Source organism: Arachis hypogaea, chromosome 10, assembly GCF_003086295.3.
Source record: "Arachis hypogaea cultivar Tifrunner chromosome 10, arahy.Tifrunner.gnm2.J5K5, whole genome shotgun sequence".
NCBI lineage: Eukaryota > Viridiplantae > Streptophyta > Magnoliopsida > Fabales > Fabaceae > Arachis > Arachis hypogaea.
In genome coordinates this window covers 3,674,034-3,694,655 of record NC_092045.1, presented here as the reverse complement: position 1 = coordinate 3,694,655, position 20,622 = coordinate 3,674,034, and the positions used below count along the sequence as shown (strand labels likewise).

The following is a 20,622-nucleotide window of genomic DNA, read 5'->3' as shown; positions in this document are numbered from 1 at the left end:
AGTTTGCAATAAATATTTGTTAAAATGTGTGGATGACATGCATATAATTTGAACTAAGGAGAATATTCAATTTTTTTTTCCTATCAATGAATTCATTTCATGTATATTACATCAAAATAATATCAAAGTAGATTTAAAAGCAGCCACAATTATAAAAAAGACAAAAAGGAATTTAAAAAAATCATTCTTTTAAGAATACAAAAATATATTGTATGAATTTAAATTTCTTTTACTACCTAGCATTTAGTAATGTAACACTAACTTGATTTACACTCTCTGTTTTATCTTGATTTCTTGAAGATGTTTCTGCATGATTCCTTCTTAGAAAAAATCCAGGATTTTTTGGACATGGCATTAATGCAGCTTCACTACTCAACATTAAAATCACTGAAGACATTGTTGGTCTATCTTCTGCACATTCTTGAACACATAAGAGACCAACATGTATGCATCTTAAAACTTCTGATTCTGTATATGAATTGCCCATGGATGAATCAACCAATGTCAATATAGTTCCTTCATGCCAACGTCTCCAAACCTACAAGAACATACAATGTAATAAACTAATAATTGGAATATATGAGCTAGAATGTTTATTTTTGTTTAATAAGAAGTACTCAAATAAAGGAAGAAATTTTTTCACTTACATTTTCCAGAAGATTCAATTTGTCGTTATCACCGGAAAATCTATTTCTTTTTCCAGTTATAATTTCCAATACCATGACTCCAAAGCTATAAACATCAGATTTTATTGAAAAGTTTCCATCCATAATATATTCAGGAGACATATAACCACTACAAAATAAAAAAGTGCCTAAGTTAAAATTGAAGACATCATATCGAATTTAAGAAAAAAGTTAAAAAAAATTATCAGAGTATACTCACTATGTTCCAACAACTCTTGCTGTTTTTTCTTGTATTTGATCTTTGTCAAAAACTCTGGCCATTCCAAAGTCTGATATCTTTGGATTCATTTCAATATCTAATAATATATTGCTTATCTTGAGATCTCTATGAATAATTCGAAATCTTGAATCTTGATGCAAATAAAGAAGTCCTCTAGCTATTCCATATATAATATTATAGCGCCTCTCCCAATTAAGCAAGAGATTTTTTGATTTGTCTGTAACATCAGTTATTATTAATACGTATAGACTAATTAAGTTTAACAAGCAAAGTAAGTATATATGATAATTAAATAAATTAATGCATAAACATACAAGATATTGAGAGAAACAATGCTTACCAAACAAAATGGAATCAAGTCCCCTATTTTCCATATATTCATAGACCACCATCTTCTCATTCTTCTCAATGCAGCAACCAAGTAATCGGACTAGATTTCGATGTTGGAGTTTGGCAATTAATTTGATTTCATTTTTAAATTCATTAATTCCTTGTCCAGAATTTTCTGATAACCTTTTTACAGCAATTTCTTGACCTTCAATCAATCTACCCTGATATTGTCATAGGCACAATCTGTTAGTATATATAAGTATGTTATGATAGTTGTGCTGTGTTTAAAGTATTAAAACAACTTACCTTATAAACACTACCGAAGCCTCCTTCTCCAAGTTTATTATCTTGAGAGAAATTATTTGTAGCCATCGATAGGGTATCAAAATCAAACATTGGCAATTTCAGATCATCCATGTTCCTTTCGTCACCTAGAAGACACAATCTCATTCATTAACCAATCATAACTTCTGTGGACAAAACCTGGAATAGCGACTATTGATAATAACCAAGGTAAATTATTTATTTATGCAGCACAAAAACCATATACACTACAGTACGATACTATATAAAGAGACATCTGGGGAAGTTTATTATACATTACCTCTAGAACTTTGTCGTCTCTTCTTCCTTAAGTAACGAATAGCAACCAATCCCAAAACTAAAACAAGTGCACCAAGTGTGATGCCAATAGCCAGAACTGCTCTGTGATTCTTGTTGGAGCTAGTAGATCCTGTGTGTCACTAAATTCATCAGAAAGAACTACTTAATCAATTAAGGAACCTGCAATATCATCATCCTTGCAAAATGTGCAACCACTAAATCAATCAGACAGTACCTATATCAGCAGCTGCCAATCTGACATATAGATCTTGGCCATCCATACCGTTGACTCTCATGTCAAAGAGTTGGCCAAGCCACATGACACAGCCACTTCCTCCATTTCTGATATCGATGTTTGCATATGCAGTGCATGAACAATTCCTCTTACACAAACTCCCACATTCATCAAGTGTCATACTCTTATTCATAAACACGCTGCTTGTCTCCGGCAGCTTCATGTTCTCAAGATGCAAGAACTTGTCAGTCGAACAATTCAAACCCGTGTTCCTCACACACCCGCCAGATCCATCTCTCAGATTCCAAGCCTGAGGGTTCTTAGGACTGAACCCTTTCATACATGTGCAAACCGGCGATGCATTACTGTCACACACTCCGTACGGACCACACTCCCTGTAATGGTCGCATTGATCCGCCGGTGCGTACCAGAACTCGTTCCAAGATTCGCTGCTCTCTGTCCACGTCCACCGTTGAAGTTCTCCGTCTGAATCTGAGGTCACCGTTAGCCTCGATAACAAAGAAGCGTTCCCGATGGAGAAATAGTAGAACACGCCGTGCGCGTCATCGGAGAAGCTGAACACAATGGAATGAGTATCGGCGTTCATCGTTGGAACCCCGCTGAATCTCTCACCATTCCAAGGACCAGTTCGGTATATGATAGTCTGCTTTCTCCTGAGAAAAATCTCAGGTAAACCGCGGTAATCTAGCTTGTAAGTGTAGTCACCGGAAGAAGGGTCTTCACCTGTGACCTTCCACGATGTTAAGTGCTTCTCAACTCCTGTGTCGAAGTTCCAACCCAATTTCATCCCAGGTAGCAAAGTATCTGTTGGGTAATCGAAGCTCTGCCATAGGTAGTTATTGCTCTGCTCTGAATCTTTGAGAACAAGGTTACCGGTATCGAGGAGCTGGAGAACAGGATTCTTGGCGCTGGTTTGGTTGGAGGACCATGCGGGGTTCCCGGATGAATTGAGGAGGACAAAGTTTCCGTTGTCTCCGATCTTGAGATAGCCGGTAGAGTTGTCAACAGGGTTGTCTCTGTTTGCAACCCAAACTATGGTTTGAGGAATGATGTTGTTGTACCATATTCCGAGGTAATAGTTGGTGTTGGAATCTCTAAAGAAGCCTAGAACGAAGGTTTGGTTTTCTGACAACAAGGTTTGGTTGGTTGTGAGGATTTGTGTTCCGGTTAAAGCATCGAAAGAGGTTGATGAAGTGATGAAGAAGAAGCTAATAAGAATGATGATGAGGGAGTTAAGGTGAGTGAAGAAGACTCTCATGTTTGCGGGAAGTTAAGACCGTTAGACCAGTGTGTGATTGTTTTCCTGATCGTTTGGAGGATAGCATAGAAGAAGTTAAAGCTGTTGACGAATTCGTTAATTTCTTGATGGAATTGTTCATCAAGGAAGCAGAACAAGCTGACCGGCATTCATTTGCCTGTTTTATATAATTCCTTTACATCATATATCTGTGTTGATTTTGAACCAAGAGTCAGCGTTTTTCATAATTCAAAAGCTAATTTTTTTTAACCTCGATCCCGCCACCTTCGCTATTTGAGCTATAATTTAAGAAATTATCTTCCACAACCATCAATCAAATAAAAATACATTAGAAAAAGTTTAGGGGCCAGTAGTTTTGTTGAATTTTGGCCAGTATATAACCAGCAAGAAAGATGAGTCATTGAATAAAATCTTACACCAATCTCACACCATTAAATTATCATTAATAGCTATTTGTTGGATACCAATCACAAACATTACTGACCCTAACATTACTCAATACATTATACTCTAATTTAATGTTATTAATTAAATTTACTCTTTTATTCTTATTAATTCACATTATTCACACATTATTAAAAAAATTATTGATTATGTATACTTTTTCATAATTCAAAAGTTAATTATCCTCTACTGCATCAAATAAATAAAACTCTTCGATGACAACGACGGGACTTGAAGATTAATTTTTTTTTTCTCATGCAGACGAGGATAGAAAGAGAAAATTTTCCATGACAACGACAGGACTTGAGCAAGAATTTTAACTTTACTTAATTATTTTTAATATTTTAAGAGTTATTATAAATATTTTAATAATTTTATTTATCATATGTATATAAATTTATTTTATTTTTTTTGTATTATGTTGGGTTTTTTTTACTTGAATGTTGAATTTTAATTTGTTATTTTAGAATATAAATAAAATTTATTTTACAGTATGATAAAATTTAATATTCAATTAAGAATTATTTGATACAAATATTTGAGAATGAACTTATAAAAGAGAAGATTTATATCTTCTCAAATTTAAAATTGATGAATCAAGTAAAATTTATCTTTCGATAGAATAACTTTTAAGAAGGAGTAATGTATAGTAAATATAGTCGATGATCATAAAATTATATACTAACGTTGATATAATATTGTTTCAGGTTGTTTATTTTGAACTAATTTTGATATGTTCTTACTTGATAGTAAATTAACATAAAAATTTATTAGTGGGTGTAAGTATTACTAGGTTATTTATGACCATATTAAGTATATATGTCAGATTTATCGAAGAAAATAAACTACTAAAATCAATTAATAACTATTAGAGTTAATATACTTAACACTAAATTAAAAAAAAAACAAACAATACATAATATGTTAATTTTTTTATTAATCAAATTATTATAATTTAAATTAATCTTAATAAAACAACTTAAAATTATAATTTTAATTTTATCACATATATGACACGAATTATTACACTTGTTATCGTATAATTACAGGGTTATTTGTGTTGTAATTAGGAGAGTTCACAATAAAATAGGTAATAATGGAGAGATTCTGGTTTCTTTTTTTTATTGGTTTGATTTTTAAGTCTGATATAAAATTCATTCAATTAGCGAATATTTTATTTAAAATAAATAAATAAATAAATAATCTAAAAAAAGTTAAGGATAAAAAATTAATTTTTGTATATTATGTATTGTATCTTAGTTTTGAAAAAAGATATTAAAAGTATATATTTTATATGTATTTATATATTATTATGTTTATAAAAAAATTGTATCTCAACCAATAAATAATAAACATATATCAGATTGTGTCTTATGTCTTAATATTTTTTATTTTTTTAAGATTATATTTATTTATCGGTATAATAAGATACTGAAATAAGAACACAAAAACACAAAATTATATTTAATAAATAAAATATAGACAGAAACATTATATTTGAAAATATTGAATTAAAATATAATTTGTGTCCATTCTAATAAAAAATACAAAAATACTAATAAAAAATATAATTTATTTTTTATTATTTTTAATAATTTTTTATAATTATATTTTTTATTATTATATTTTTTTAAAACTTTTTTAAATAAAAAATATGAATAAATTAAATTTTTATAATTTATTTTATTTTATTGTTAAATAAAATAAAAAATATTAATTTTTCAATCTCTATTTTTTATATTATATATTTATCGTCGCAGCCTAAGTTTTTTTATTTGTTGGTTTGCAATCTAAATTGGATAGTAATTATTATATAGAATAAGAAAAAAAATTTCGAATGAACGGATACATTTTTCACTCAACGCAGCCTAAGTTTTTTTATTTGTTGGTTTGCAATCTAAATTGGATAGTAATTATTATATATAATAAGAAAGAAATTTAAATGAACGCATACATTTTTTGACACACATGCATGATATTTTTAATTTGGCCAATAATAAATTCTAGATACACATGGCGCAGTCATAATAATATTATATGAGAATTTTAATCTCCTCAATATATGGCGTTATTCAGGTTAGAACATGTGTGGATATTAAAATTGATTGGCGTACTTTATGTATCACGATTTAAAGTCAAATAGGCAAGCAAGCAATTCATTATCTTATTCCATCTATTTATTTAATATATTAAAATTAGATTTTTTTCAATTAATTAAATTAAGGTATCAATTTTTTATAATTTTTTTTAAATAAATTTATTATAATTATATTACGATTAATATTTAACTAGTATTTAATAAATAATACATAATTATACTTATATCATATCCCTTATATCTCGAAAAAACGAGTTATACCTCGGTTGGATAAAAGGAAATTCAAATTAAATTAAACTTATCATCGTAATCCACTCCCCTCCAAAATTCTCGGCCCTAGTCGTCCATGACCCACAGTCTAACTTCTCCCTGAAACTCGGTCCTAGCCATCCACAACTAACGGACCGACGAATAGTTCAAACACAAAAGACTATAAATCAAATAGAATCAACGATAAGCGAAACAACGTAACAAAACACAAAACAACTCTATCAACGATTTTATACTCGATCGTCTTAGTTAAAAAGATCAATCACTAACTTGAGCATCAAAGTCCTTTTTGCAGGTACCACACTCGGGTTCAAGTTTGCAAAGGTGCTTCGCTCCTATGCTAAGACACTGAGTTTCCAAGAGACAAGCCGACCAAATACTTCGGAGAAAAATATCCTTGACAGAATATTTGATGCCCACTATGGGGCCGAAATCATTTAAATCTAACCCCACATATATTTCGCTTTAATTATTTCTTTGTAGGATCATGGCCGAAGAGGTTATATCCGCAACTCCTCCTCCCACAAACGAGGAGCTAATAGCTATGATTACTACCCTCTTGGCCGAGGTTAGGAGAATGGCTGATCTCCTAGAAGCATCTCACAATGGAAAGTCAAACGCAGAGGATCCTAAGAGCGCAACCTCGAACGGGGCGAGAACTCTGGACTTGGGCTCCCAAGAAGTCACTCCTTTTCAGATGCCGAATAATTTCATTCTGACCACAGCACTTAAGGCATATGAAGGGTTCGAAGATCCCTGTGTACACATTAAGAAACTCAAGTAGAAAAAGAGTTATCTTCCAATATACCCTAATCCCTAAGATGAAGAACGAAAGCGAATCCTTGAAATTGGAATCAATACATTAATCAACATAGAGTGGCAATGGTATTAATCCATAAAATAAACAGAGCTTCTAACCTTAACAAGGGAGGTTTAGTTGCTCATAACTCAGAGAGAAAACTAGAGTTCCAAGAGTATGTAAAAACTGTAATGAGGTGCGTGGGATAGAAGAGGGTCCGAAGGACTGAATCTTTTCCCTTTTATATCTAACCTAATTTGATTTGAAACTAAAATAAAATAATAAGGTCTAGATCTAAAAGATTTTTTTAAAAATAAAAATAACCAAAATATAATAATTAAAAGCCAAATCTAACTAAAGATGCTCCTTTAAGTGAGGTTGATCTGCATGTTTGGCGCTAAACGTCAGAATCGACGTTTAGCACCCCAGGTGGCAGTAAGCTCCAATTTGTTTTTGACTTCCTCGCATTAAACGCCAGGTTCAGCGTTTAGCGCCCTATGAGGCAGAGAGCTCACACACGTTACGAGGTACTTGGCGCTAAACGCCCAGGTGTGCATTTAGCACCAGCTTAACAGAATGACTGCACGCAATCCAAAGTACTTGGATGCTTAGCGCCAGCTCAAGAGAGTTGAAATTCTTCTCTTTTCTTCTACATAGACTCTGTCAAACTGATCCAAACTTTGCCTGAAATAATCAAAACAATAAAATGACTCAAAGTAGCATCCAAATAGGTTACAAATACTAAAATCTCAATAAAAACTTAATAAATTCATAGCTAAAAAAATAAAAAATAGAAAAAAGATGCTCACACATCAATAACTACACAATAAATGTGGTATATAGAGAACTTTTTGAGAGCTTATAATGAAAAGATAATTTCTAATTCTCTTAATCAATTATTAATATTTATTACTATCAATTAAAAATATTGACAAATTCTAGGTGCTAATGGATAATACATTCTTATTTTACATTTATAATTTGAGAATATTAAAATTATCATAAAAATCTTTATTATTTTATTCTCTTTATAAACTATTTTAAAATTACTTTAATCATATAATTTTGTATACTAATATTGATATAATATTATTTCAGGTATATATTTTGCAGGCATTAAAAGAGAGTGTTGAGTTATTTTTTAGTGGGTTTAAATTATTTATTGTTTATTGGAGAAATTTGTGCATTAGAATTCTCTAATAATTGGTTGTTCATTTTGAGCTGATTTTGATATGTTCTTATTTGACAGTAAAACAATATATAAAAATTTGTTGGTGGGTCTAAGTATTATTACTAAGTTATTTATAGTGACATTGAGTATATATGTCTAATTTATTGAAAAAGTAAATTACTAAAACTGATTAATAACTATTTTAGAGTTGATACACTTAACACTAGATTAAGAAAAAATAAACAATATATAATGTGTTACTTTTTTATTAATTAAATTATTATAAGTGAAATTAATTTTACAAAAATAACTTAAAATTATAATTTCAACTTTATCACGTACATGGCACGGGTTATTATACTTGTTATAATGCTAGATCTTAGTCATGGACTGATATTCTTTCTCTTTTTATTTTTGTCAGACAAAAATGCAACGAATACTATTATATGTATTTGTTTATTAGAAAAAATATAATTTCGAAGACACCAAGGTCGAAGTAAAATAAGGACTCTTTCAAAAAAAAAAGTGATCCTTATCAAAAAGGATTTGTCGAGAGGAAGAGGTAGAAGTTAATCGATAAAACTAATCGAAGGAAAGGAACATTTAAAGCTGATTGTTGGTAGTTACCCACGTTGCGCAAAGAGAGTGGGAACATGTACTCACTAATGTTATTTTGTTTGAAAATAATTTTAGCTAAAATGATATTGTTTGACTTATGTATGTTTTTGCATATTATATAGATGTAAACTTGCTTATTAAAATAGTTAATATATTAGTTAATTTAAAAAATAATTTAGTAAATTATGCATGCAATTTGTATTAAAAAAAAGTTGTTACAAAATAATTAATTTGCTTTTGTAACTAAAGAAAAAAATATTACAAAATCATGTTACATTTTGTAACAAAATTTGTTGATAGAAAAAAATAGATTGTCACAAAAAATACCTTCAAGATCAAAATTTGTTACCACTTTTGTAACAATTTTTGGTTTTTTGTTTTAAAAAAAAATTGTTACAAAATATCATATTGAATTGTAACAGTTCCATTTTTCGTTACAAAAACTTTTTGTAACGGGACTTACTGCAACGGCCCCTTTTTTTGTTACAAAAAAATTTTGTTTCAAAATTTCGGCGTTTTGTAACAATTTTTTTGTTACAAATACGCTTTTTTCTTGTAGTGACAGTTATTCAAGAATTAATATACGTGGGAGTTACATTCAAATATGATTGGTGGAAGATTTCTATGAATTGGTAAAAGATCGAAGAAACAAGGGTTAGAATCTTTTATCAGAAAACAGTCTCGCACACTCATATCCGCAGTGAATTCTTGAGTCTGCTAAGAGCTTTTTTTTTTGTAGAGTTCCTTACACTGTCTTTATTTTTCATTTAAATCTTTTGTAACTTTTATTTTCATGCAAATTTACTTTTCAAGCAACATTTACTTTTCCTGTTTTCCTTTACGTTTCAGCACTTTGTTTTTTATTTCAAAAACCCTTTCACCTCATTGAAGGTAGTTTACCGCTTTATTTAAATTTAATGCAACTTATTTCAATTTCAGTCAATTTATTTTCAAATCTACTTTGTTTATCTTTTAGATTTTCTTTTATTGTTTTTTATGATCGAAAGACCCTTTTGATGCACTTTTAAAAACTGGTACTCACAAGAGGAGTATGTTTCACTCCCAAACCACTAGATATCGAACCAGTTTTGATTTGTTGAAAATCGATAAAACAAATTAGCACGTCCGGCGGGACAGTTTTAAAATTACGTGTGTCAAAAAGTGTTTTGAAATGAATTAGTGCATGCAACTTAGAAGCGGCAAGATTATTCGAATGATAGAAGAAGTTTCTAATACCAATAATTTGGAATCATCTGTAAGCGATAACGTTACTGTACTTGCACCGATTTCGGCGAAAATGTCATTGCGTGTGGAGAATAGCACAATTGAGGAGAATGTAGCAGTGACTAATCCTCTAATTGAAAATAGTGGACGAAATTTACGTCCGTGGATTTCTATAACACAACCACCAGTAACTGCTGGTTGGCCTCCATATGGCTTTCCTCCAGGTTATACTCCACCTGGTTATGTCCCTCCAAGATTTGGAAATTCATCAAGTTTTAGTGGTAACCTAGATTCTCCATTGTATTTTGAATTTTTCTGGGATTACCAATTGGGTTCCACATCGAATGCTTCTAATTCAATAGCTGCTTTTCGACAATATGTCGATGAAAGTCATCATGATTTGGTCAATTTATTAACCCAACAGATGACTACAATTTGAAACCCTATGATGGTTGATCATGAATCAAAATTCAAATACCTTGCTAGGCAAGTGGAGAGAATTGCTCGAATTGTTGATTATAATGAAGGCGATCAAAATAGGCAAATGAATTAAGAAGATGGGAGGCCTAAAAATATGGGAAATGGAATATATTTTGAAGGGGATAATCCTCGAATTGTTCATCGAGACCAAAATACGGATGATGTGTTGGCTCGGATGAGGATTAATCAACGTGGTGAGAGATGATCACATGAAGTACATTGGCTGTAGCTCATAATTTTTTTCTAGACAAAGATATATGTATTTCAAGAGCTTTAGAGGTCATCAGGTCAATTATATTGAAAAATGTTGAGCCATCTAGCTAACTGCAAATTTTGACTAGTATGTTTTTTTTTGTTGTATAATTTTTTACTAGTATGTTTTTTTTTACTAGTATGTTATATGTGGTCTAAAATACTTTCTGGTATTGGGCCATTAATACCCATAAAGCCCAATACATGAAATCTGAGGAGAAACAGAAGAGAAATATAAGGGATTGTCTGGATAAAATACCTGTCAGCCAACCAGATAAATGAAAGATTGCTGAAGAAAGTCACAGATGAAGAGATACAAAAAGTGGCTTTTAGCATGAATAGTCTAAGGGCTCCTAGTCTAAATTGTTTGAAGAACAATTTTACCAAAAGCATTAGGAATTTTTTTGGAAAGAAGTCAGAGATGTGGTTAGAAAATTCTTCGAACATGATGAGCTGTCCCAGGAGGTGAACCAAATCCATATAGTGTAGGAGGTAAATTTATTCAAGATAACATTCTTATAGTGTAGGATAGTAATCCTTCATCTTATAATTCGATATTTATTGTGCATTATGAATTATAACTTGATTTTATTTGTCTTCATTCTAAATTTGTAACAAACGATCTTAATAACCATTATTCTAACTTAATGACCAACGGTCATAACATTCACTCTATTCATCACCTCTATGCCTATAAAGGCACCAATTTCCATATCTGAAAGAAGATCACATGATAAGTTCTAATCGGCCACCTTATAACTCGGTCTTTATTGTGCATTATGAGTTATAACTCGTCTTTAATTATCATTCATTCTTTGCTTGTAACGGACACCTTCATTACTGACTTAATGACCATTATTTTCATCTTAATGACCATTATTCTGATTTAATGATCAACGGTTATACTATCAATTCTATTCATAAACTCTATGCTTATAAAAGGCACCAATTTCGATATCTCGACAGACAACACATAATGACTTCTATTTCATGTCTTACATTGTATATTCATAGAATTATTATAGGGACAACACACAACACATGATAACTTATATTTCATGTCTTACATTCTATATTCATAGAATTATTCTTATACCTCTTAAACACTTACTGAAATATTATTTTGCAGGTACCTACCCTCTTGTTCTCTCATTGCCGACGTATAACTCATCTTGATGGAGAGCTTACATGTATTCACTGATGGACAAGCTATACATTGGCCAAACTCAACAAGAACAATTGACGCTCACCGTGGGACTGGTAAACTAATTTCCTGCTCCACCGAATAGATTCAAAGAATTTGAATTATATTCAAATACTTGAATTAATTTTCAAATAATGTTTACATATTTTAGCAATTTATGTATTCTATTTTTTTTATTTCTCAATCTCTATTCAAAAATCACTTTCATAAGGCCAAATAATATTCATTGAGGATTTTACAAACAATTCATTTAGAATAATGAAATGACTATTGACACTAATCTTTAATTTGTTATACTTTCTATCAATCATTCGAAGCCTAAAAATATGCACTTCAAACTCCTAAAAATTTAAATAAACTAATATATGTTACCTACAAAATTTCTTTAATTTCATATTCTTTAATTACTTGCCATGTTCTATCTTTTCATTATTTTCGCTTTGGTCAAGAATACAAAACCTGCTATATAGTCGCTTATAATTTTGTTTTCAGCTCTTGGGATCATCTACTACATAGTAGCCTCATCTTTTATATTTTCCTTATCTATTGTCATGAGAAGTGTTAATAAAACCTCTCCCTATATATCATTGTCATTTTAAATCCAAACGTAGTGTACTATGATTCATTCTTTGCATTAGCTATTCTTATCCATGTGTCACACTTGTTGAACATGTTTTGCTTTCTATACTCTAATTGCGCAAAGACTTCTTTATACTCAAAATATTCTTGAATAATTATTATTATTCAAGTTTCATTAAATTTGCTCTCTATATTCTAAAATCAAGGTTTGCATATCTATAAAATTGGATTCTATAAAAAATCAATTATATATCAATTAGTCAGTTGTATATAACTGTTATACTATTCACTTTATGCTATTAAATTTTATGTTACTATCTGTTTAATGTAGAAATTTTAGTAAAAAATAGTTACAAACATACAAATTTACTATTTTTGTAAAAGGAGTATACCTCATAGCTAAGCAAAATTTATTATATTATTAAGTGACTAATTATTTTGTTACTTTATTAACAAGTTAATGCATATTCTATGAAACAAAGTTATAATATTAACAAATAAAATTAAGTAATTCACATTTGGTATATATGACATTCATATGTCGTCTTCTTCTCTACAATTATTAACTTTCAAGGTATATTTTTCTACTTTAAACTCTTTTTACTTTTATAATATATATTATTCAATATATATTGTGATTTTATACATATTTATTTTTTCAATTTATCTTATTTATATCATATGACCTTCATTATAAATTATAAATATTCAATAACTAATTGCTTTAAGCGATAAATTCATCAATAAATTATTTAGGTTGAAAAAATTTTCAAGACAATTGATCATTATATTTTCAAATCAGACAATCGATTCCGTCAACGGATATAATCAAATGCTATATCCATGCTATGAAAAATTATTCTCAAGTGAAAAAGTATCTTCTACACAATTGTCTTGGTCACATAACTCTTATCATTAAATTATATCATTATTCACTTTAAGATATATTTTTTACAATTATTTCTTTTCTACAATGATCAATTTTAAAGTATATTTTTTTACTTTAAACTTTTTTAGTTTTACATAATATACTGTAATTTTTTATAGATTTATTATATCAGTTTTTAATATCATATTTAATTCAATAATGTGATATATAACTTGATTAATGTCAAGACAAATTGCTATTTTTATCTTTTTCACATCACTTTCATATTGAAAGCTTATAGAATTTTTAATATTTTTCAGAATCAAATACATATATACGCTACACATGCATAGTTCTATATCTCTATTTTTCTCTATATTGTTGTCACATAAATTTATCATCCAAACTCTCTTGAAACCAAAGTGAACAATGCTCTTTTTCAAAAATTTAACAAAATCATATGCTCAAACTATGATCAACAAATTTTCATCTATTTAGGTGATATCAAACTAAAATGACAATTTATTATATATTTTCAAAAATTATAGTTCTTGTGCTCTATTTTACAAGATTTTTACCATTATAAAATTATCATTCATTTTTTTTTGACTTTGACTTTATGTAAAACTATAAATTTCTTCCATTTGATTTATAATGTCACCAAATAATTGCACACAATAAAATATTATGATGATTTCAAATTTTTTATTCCATTAGTTTATTTGCTTTATTTTCGTTCTTTGCGCAGAAGAACAACACCACCATTATTGTTATATTACTTTTATCTTCGATTGAGTCTTATTTAATCTAAATGTACAAAATAAAAGACCAACCATTATTAATTTATTTTTAATATTTTGCATTACTATTTAGTTTTATATTTATGAAAATAAATTCAAACAATATAAAAATCAAGATTTGAGATCATCCTCTATTAACATTATAACCGTTTTTAAAGTCAAAATTACTATTTGTTACCCTAAATTTAATTAGGTACCAAATATGAGGAGAGGATAAACTCCAAAAAAAAAAAAAACTAACATTCATGACCAAGGGATCAATCTTAACATTATTTATATTTCTATTCTGGAATATTTATTCCTTTGTTTCTTTGGTAGTATTTGGTGTGCTCTTTACGTTAAGAGTGATGATTAGATGACTAATATTTATTCTCGAATTTGAAAAGACAGATAACTTCATATTTATTCTAATGAATTTGAAAAACTCTAATTTAATTTTGATGATGAACAAACATTATTAAAATATTTAATTACAAAATTATTAATTTGTTTTTCATCTAACATATGTTAATTAATAATTTTGTGATGCAGAATTTTAATTGGGCCGAAAATAAAAAGAAAATGTTGCTAGCCCAATGTTAAAATATTCAGCATTAATATGAAGTTAGTTTCTTATGGCTGAATGGGAGATATATCACTCGGGCCAGAATGAATTTTGTTGCTCCAAACCCAATTATGATCTATGCTAAGTGATCCATTGCTTGATTCAAAAATCCATCAGGAAAGTAAATGTTATCATTTGCCTCAAGCATTCCAACGGATCTCAATTTATGGCATATGAATGATGGCTGAAATATTTCATCATTTGGGCCAGTTTACTTTATCATTGCTACAAGCCCAAATTAAAATTGTTGCTAAAGATCCAATGCTTGGTACGAATCATAACGAAAGAAAGCAAATTGGCTCTATGTTTACAACGGATTCCATTTCTCACTTTGGGATGGATTTCAAATTTTAATTTGCTAAGCATTGGAAATATAAGTGAGAGAGTATGAGTGACATGATTGATTTGATTAATGCAGCACGCCACTCAAGCAAGGGAAGTAAAAGCAATCACATTAATTTGTTTTATTTCAACTAATTGCTTTTACTTTAATTTTACATTCTCTCTCATCTTTCCTTCTTCTTTTTCGGTTATTATCCAGGAAGCCATGGAAGCTACACCTACTCACCGAAAAGAAGATGGAGCACGTCTCAAGACCATCATGATGATGGCAAAAAAACATAACAAAATAAAAGTATGCTGTGACTGAGATTTTCAGCAAAAATGGTAAGATTTGGTGAGGTAATCTCGAGCTCTTCATACTCAAAAAGAAAGAAGAAGATTCGGCCAGCAAGGAAGAGATTCTTGGAGGCATGGCTTGTCTTTGATTTTGCTCAACCACCACAGGAAGTAGCTAGAGTGGCGAAGTAATGGAAGAGGCAGGGATTGGAGCATATGAAGCCATCATCATCGAGAAGCATCAAGAGCTAGAAATCCATCTTGGAAAGCAAGCCAAGGATGGAGCGCTCGAATTGTTGAAGAGTGATGACCAAAGAAGAACTAGAGGTATTTGCATGTTGGGTTTTGCATGAGTTACCTCTTCTCTCTCTGTGGCCGAACCGGTTCTGTTTTGAAGGAAAAGAAGTTAAGCTTGGTTTTTGTTTCAACTGTGAAGGCTTCTCTTCTCTATAAAAGGGGTGAATAGTCACGGTTTGATTCAAGGAGAAAGTGTGAGAGTGCAAGGCACAGAAGTCTCATAGCTACCTAAACTTACAGATTTTCTTCTCCTTCAATATTTTCTATTTAGTATTTTTCTGTTTAATTTTGTCATGTCTTGAGTCTCATGGAAAAAGGCAAACAGTGAGGTTGGTATGAAAAAGCCATAGAGTGGAAAAAGGCAGAGAGTGCAAAATTAAAAGAAAAAGCCATAGATGTCTTAGAGTTCCTTTGTTAATCTATGTTGTGTTTCATGATTCTGTGGGAATCCCCTTGTAAGTTGGGTTAGCACTTTATAGTTTGTAATCAGGATGATTATAGTGAAATTCCATCCTAGTTGTGATGGAGACTAGATGTAGGCTGCATTGCCTTAGCAGCTGAACCAGGATATATCTAGGTGTAATCTTCTTTCTCTACTACTCCATTTCTGTTTCTATTACACAGGAGCTAAAACCAAAAATATCTCGTGTCAAGTGACGAGACAAAAACAAAAAGTCTCGTGGCTAGGGATGAGACAAAAACAGAAAAGTCTCCTCAAAGACCAGAAAACGTAATCAAGCAAAAAAGGGCTTAAGATTTAACCCCCCCTTCTCTTAGCCACTGAAACCATCAATTGGTATCAGAGCCTGGTTTCAAAGAGATCAAGCTTTGCAGCTTGGAGAAAAGATCCTCATGGCAGAAAGAAGTGGCTCAAATCTGGTGTCATACAACCTTACAGAAGGACAGTCAAGCAACAGACCGCCTCTTTTCAATGGGAAAAACTATACCTATTGAAAAGAGAGAATGCAGATCTTTGTGCAAGCAGTAGACTACAAACTATGGAAGATTATCCTGGAGGGTCCTCAATTTCCAATTAACACAAGTGCTGAAGGAGTAGTCACTCTTAAACCGGAAGCAAGCTGGACCGAAGAAGATAGAAAGAAAGTAGAGCTAAATGTCAAGGCTGTAAATCTACTCAACTATGATATCAGTTTTGAGGAGTACCGACGGGTATCACGATGCACAACGGCAAAGAAAATCTGGATAAATTGCAAACCACTCATGAAGGAACCACCATTGTAAAGAAGACTCGGATAGACATGTTAAACAGGGAGTATGAAATGTTTACAATGAAGGAAGGAGAATCCATTGATGAATTGTTTGAACGGTTTAACACCATCATTGTTGGCTTGGATGCTATGGGAATAACACATTCTGATTCTGTGCTTGTGAGAAGAGTGCTGAGATGTCTCGCTAAAGAGTGGGAAACAAAAGCTTTAATTATTTCTGAGAGCAGTAACCTTGATTCCATGACACTTGATGATTTGAGAGGAAACCTTCTTGCTTTTGAAAACACTTATTTGAAAAAAGAGTCAAAAAAGAAAGGAATTTCTTTTTCTTTCGTAACTAACCCCCTGGATGATGAATCCAGTGATAACTCCTCTGAAAATGAATTTGTGTTGTTTGCCAAAAAATTCAGGAAAATGGTGAAGTTCAAAGGCAAAGGCAGCAGCTCAAGAAAAATGAAGAAAGACCTTAGCAAAGTAACTTGTTACAACTGCAAAGAAATGGGGCATTTCAAATCTGATTGTCCCAAGTTGAAGAAAGAAGGGAAGAAAAAGGAGGGAAGAAGAAGGGTCTAATGGCATCATGGGAAGACTTGGAAAATGACTCAGACAGTGATGATGAATCTAAGACCAAGTCACAGCCTTGTCTCATGGCAAATCATGGATGAAGGACCAAAAGTTTACATGATTGATAAATGGGATGATCAGGTTGGAGTCGCACAGCAAACTGTCTTGTAACACATATGTGCAAATCTTTCTGGATTAGATGGATTAATCCCAACCCATTGAGCACTCGGTCCTGAGAACTCACTATTACACCGGATCATCACTCACATCCTCACTCCACAAAGTGGTTCTCATCACAGGTAATAGTTTCTGACTCTATTATTCTCTTTGCCCTTGTTACGTCTTCTCCAATTTCATTTGCTTATATTATGATACGTCATATGTGGGAAGTAGTTAAAAGTACTAAAAAGGCTAATCCTTCTTATGGAATGTTCCTCACATGTATCTTTGAGTATTTTAAGGTTGATTTATCTAATGAGGCTGTTGAGAACAAGGTTTCGATGATTAAAGGAGGAGGAGTTTCGGGTAAGAAAAGTAAGCGCTCAATGCCCTCCAAGCCGTCACTCAGCGATCTTGAGAGTCGTCCCCCTGAACCTTCCAAAGTGACTGCATCAATCAGGGAAGTTCTTAATGAATTCCTCAACATGTCAAATTTAATGGTTCAATCCCACAAGGCTGCCCGAAAGTTAGCATATGAAAATGAAAAGGCCTGGAAGAAATGTCACAAAAGGGTGGGCTTCATGGTTCAAAGCTTTGAGAATGAGATGGGGACAGAGGATAAAGAAGAAGATTCTGACTCAGAGTTCAATCTTTCAGACGATTGATGACTATTTCTTTGTTTTCATTTGATATTGGCATCTTTAGGCTCAATCTTATTTTGTAGAGGCAAGACTTGATACTCACTGCACTAAGACACTTTGACACACATTTGGCATTTTATTATGGATATTTTGTTGTGCTGCCAATACTTTCCTTTGCAGGTGCCCCTTGATGCCAAAAGGGAGAGGAAAATGATTTCAAAATTGAAACTGGAAAACAGGGGATGAAACTCTCTTTGAGAGTTCATGATCACCTCTGTTGATGATTGAAGATAACACATGCTAATAATGCATTTGCTTTATGATGTTTGATAATGCATTCGGTTTATCCTGATTACTACCATTATTTGATGTGTGTTTATCTTGGTAAAATGTGTGTTTACTGTGTTTATAATACATTTGACTTACCTTGATAAAATGATTTATGTTGGATCTATTTTTGGCAGTTCCTTTAGTTCTTAATAATGAAAGTTGCTGTATTTGGAAAGACTATATCATGATTGAAAAATATTTCCGACGGATTTTATCCCACTGAAATACAGACGGAATTTCAGAGGGATTTTTTGTCGGAAAACAAAAAAAATAGATTAGCATAAATTACAGACGGAAAAGAGAATCCGTCTATAATTTCGTCGGAAAAATTAATTTTTTTTCCGTGGAATGGTTACAGACGAATTTTCCGTCTGTAATTAAGTTGACAAGATACGCATTTTATTAAATTATTACAGACGAAAAATCCGTCTGTAATTTAAATGAAATCCATCGGAAACATTGAAAACCCTAGTTGAAGACTAACCCATTCACTTGCATTCACACCATTCACTCGCCATTCACTCCATTCACTCGCCAACTTCGCCCTGCACCCCGCCGCCCACAGCCACCGCAGTCTCTGCCGCCACTGCAGCCATGCAGCCCCCGCATCAGCCCTCGCAGCTCCCCGCAACCCCCACAGCCTCGCAGCCCCTCAGCGGCGCAGCCACCGCAGCCGCTACACAGACACAGCCTCCACCGCCACCGTAGAAGATCCGTCGCCGTCGGATTCCGAGCTTCTTTTCGTTCCAGATCAGCGCTTTCTTTGTCAGATTCCCTTCGCGCAGCTAGTAGATTGCAAACCCTAACTTTTCTATTCGTTTGTATTTTGTATTTTTCTTCAGCTGAAGCTTCTTTTGCTCATTACTCTCTCGAGGTTGTTGATTCTGATGTTGTAAGATCAACCATCCGGTTCTCGAGGTTGTCTTCTGCACTTGTTGAAGCTGTTAGCTCTCACTCACTTGGAAGATTCCTCAGCTGTAAGTGTCCATTTCCCTCAATCGGATGAATCTCAGCATGCTCTATGTTCTGGGTTTTTCCTCAGCATGCTCTTAATAAGTTGTTTCCTGTTGCATGCAAGTCGGCTTTCAAATGTTATCATTATAATGAAAAGGCTTGCTTGGCTTGAATGATTTCATATTCTCTTTAATGAAAAATATTTAAATAATTGATCAAAAGTTCATGATATTAATTATCATTACAAGTTACAACAGTGTGACTGATACTGGTTTGAAGTACTTACAGTGTGAAAGAATAAATAATTGGCAATGGAGAAATGGAGGATCTGTTAATTTTATTAATAAGTCCACCCATATCCTGTTTCATTCATTTAATCTCAAGTGTTGGATTTGGAGTATATGTATGTTTATTACTGAGTGAATCACAAAATGCCTAGCTGGGTTTTGCTGTTCATTTTGATCATGCTTAGGTGTGTTTATGTGTGCTTATATGGTTTCATGATTTTTGTCTTTTAAATATCAATTTGAGGATCCATCAAATATCAATTTCTGCAGTTTCCAGTGTGACAACAGGGGATTATACATGTATATCTACGTTTGTTAAGAAAAAAAAGAGTAATAATATATTTTTCAATATTTTATTCTTTTATGTTATCTTTTGAGTGGCTTTCTCAAATATGAACCATACAAATATCTAATTTGCTTCCAAACAGATTGTCCTGCCCTTCAATTACTCCTTTTGTTCTTAGATTCAATTACTCCTTTTGTTCTTAGAAGAAAATAAAGATAACTCTGCATAAACTAATCATGGCTTTACCTTATTCATTTGCTACTACTACTAAATCTTCAGTTTTTTCAAAGCTTCACAACACTTCTTTCTTCCAACACAATCAACTACAAAGAGCAAATGTTGGAAGGTACTTCAAACTCTTTCATTCCATTATTTTTACAGAGGCTCCTAAAATGATTAAGACTGCTGCTTCTGTTCCATGTCTTAGGGTTAATTCTGGTTTGGTCAAGCCTGGTGATGTTGGAAGGTACTTCAAACTCTTTCATTCATCTCT

The 20,622-nt window shown here is 31.8% G+C and overlaps 1 protein-coding gene across 2 annotated transcripts; it reads right to left on the bottom strand.

Moving 5' to 3' along the window:
* Positions 1 to 47: 47 nt before the first annotated feature.
* Positions 48 to 3,548, bottom strand: LOC112714708 (receptor-like serine/threonine-protein kinase SD1-8). 2 transcript variants are annotated; one of them, XM_025766367.3, is made up of 7 exons: positions 2,075 to 3,548; positions 1,841 to 1,969; positions 1,543 to 1,667; positions 1,247 to 1,457; positions 886 to 1,123; positions 648 to 795; positions 48 to 538 (listed from the first exon to the last, which is right to left on the bottom strand). In XM_025766367.3, exons 1-7 carry the CDS (start codon positions 3,351 to 3,353, stop codon positions 233 to 235), a joined length of 2,436 nt encoding a protein of 811 aa, XP_025622152.1. In that variant the 5' UTR covers positions 3,354 to 3,548; the 3' UTR covers positions 48 to 232. The 2 variants fall into 2 exon arrangements, with proteins under 2 accessions (XP_025622152.1, XP_072060553.1); XM_072204452.1 differs by lacking the exons at positions 648 to 795; positions 886 to 1,123 and having other exon boundaries at positions 350 to 538; positions 2,075 to 3,521.
* Between the last annotated feature and the right edge of the window lie 17,074 nt (positions 3,549 to 20,622).

Coding starts and splice junctions, on each gene's coding strand:
- LOC112714708 (XM_025766367.3), bottom strand. CDS start 3,353: ATGAGAGTCTTCTTCACTCACCTTAACTCCCTCATCATCATTCTTATT. Junction 796..885: donor GCAAGAGTTGTTGGAACATA/GTGAGTATACTC, acceptor TTTATTTTGTAG/TGGTTATATGTCTCCTGAAT. Junction 539..647: donor AATTGAATCTTCTGGAAAAT/GTAAGTGAAAAA, acceptor ATGTTCTTGTAG/GTTTGGAGACGTTGGCATGA.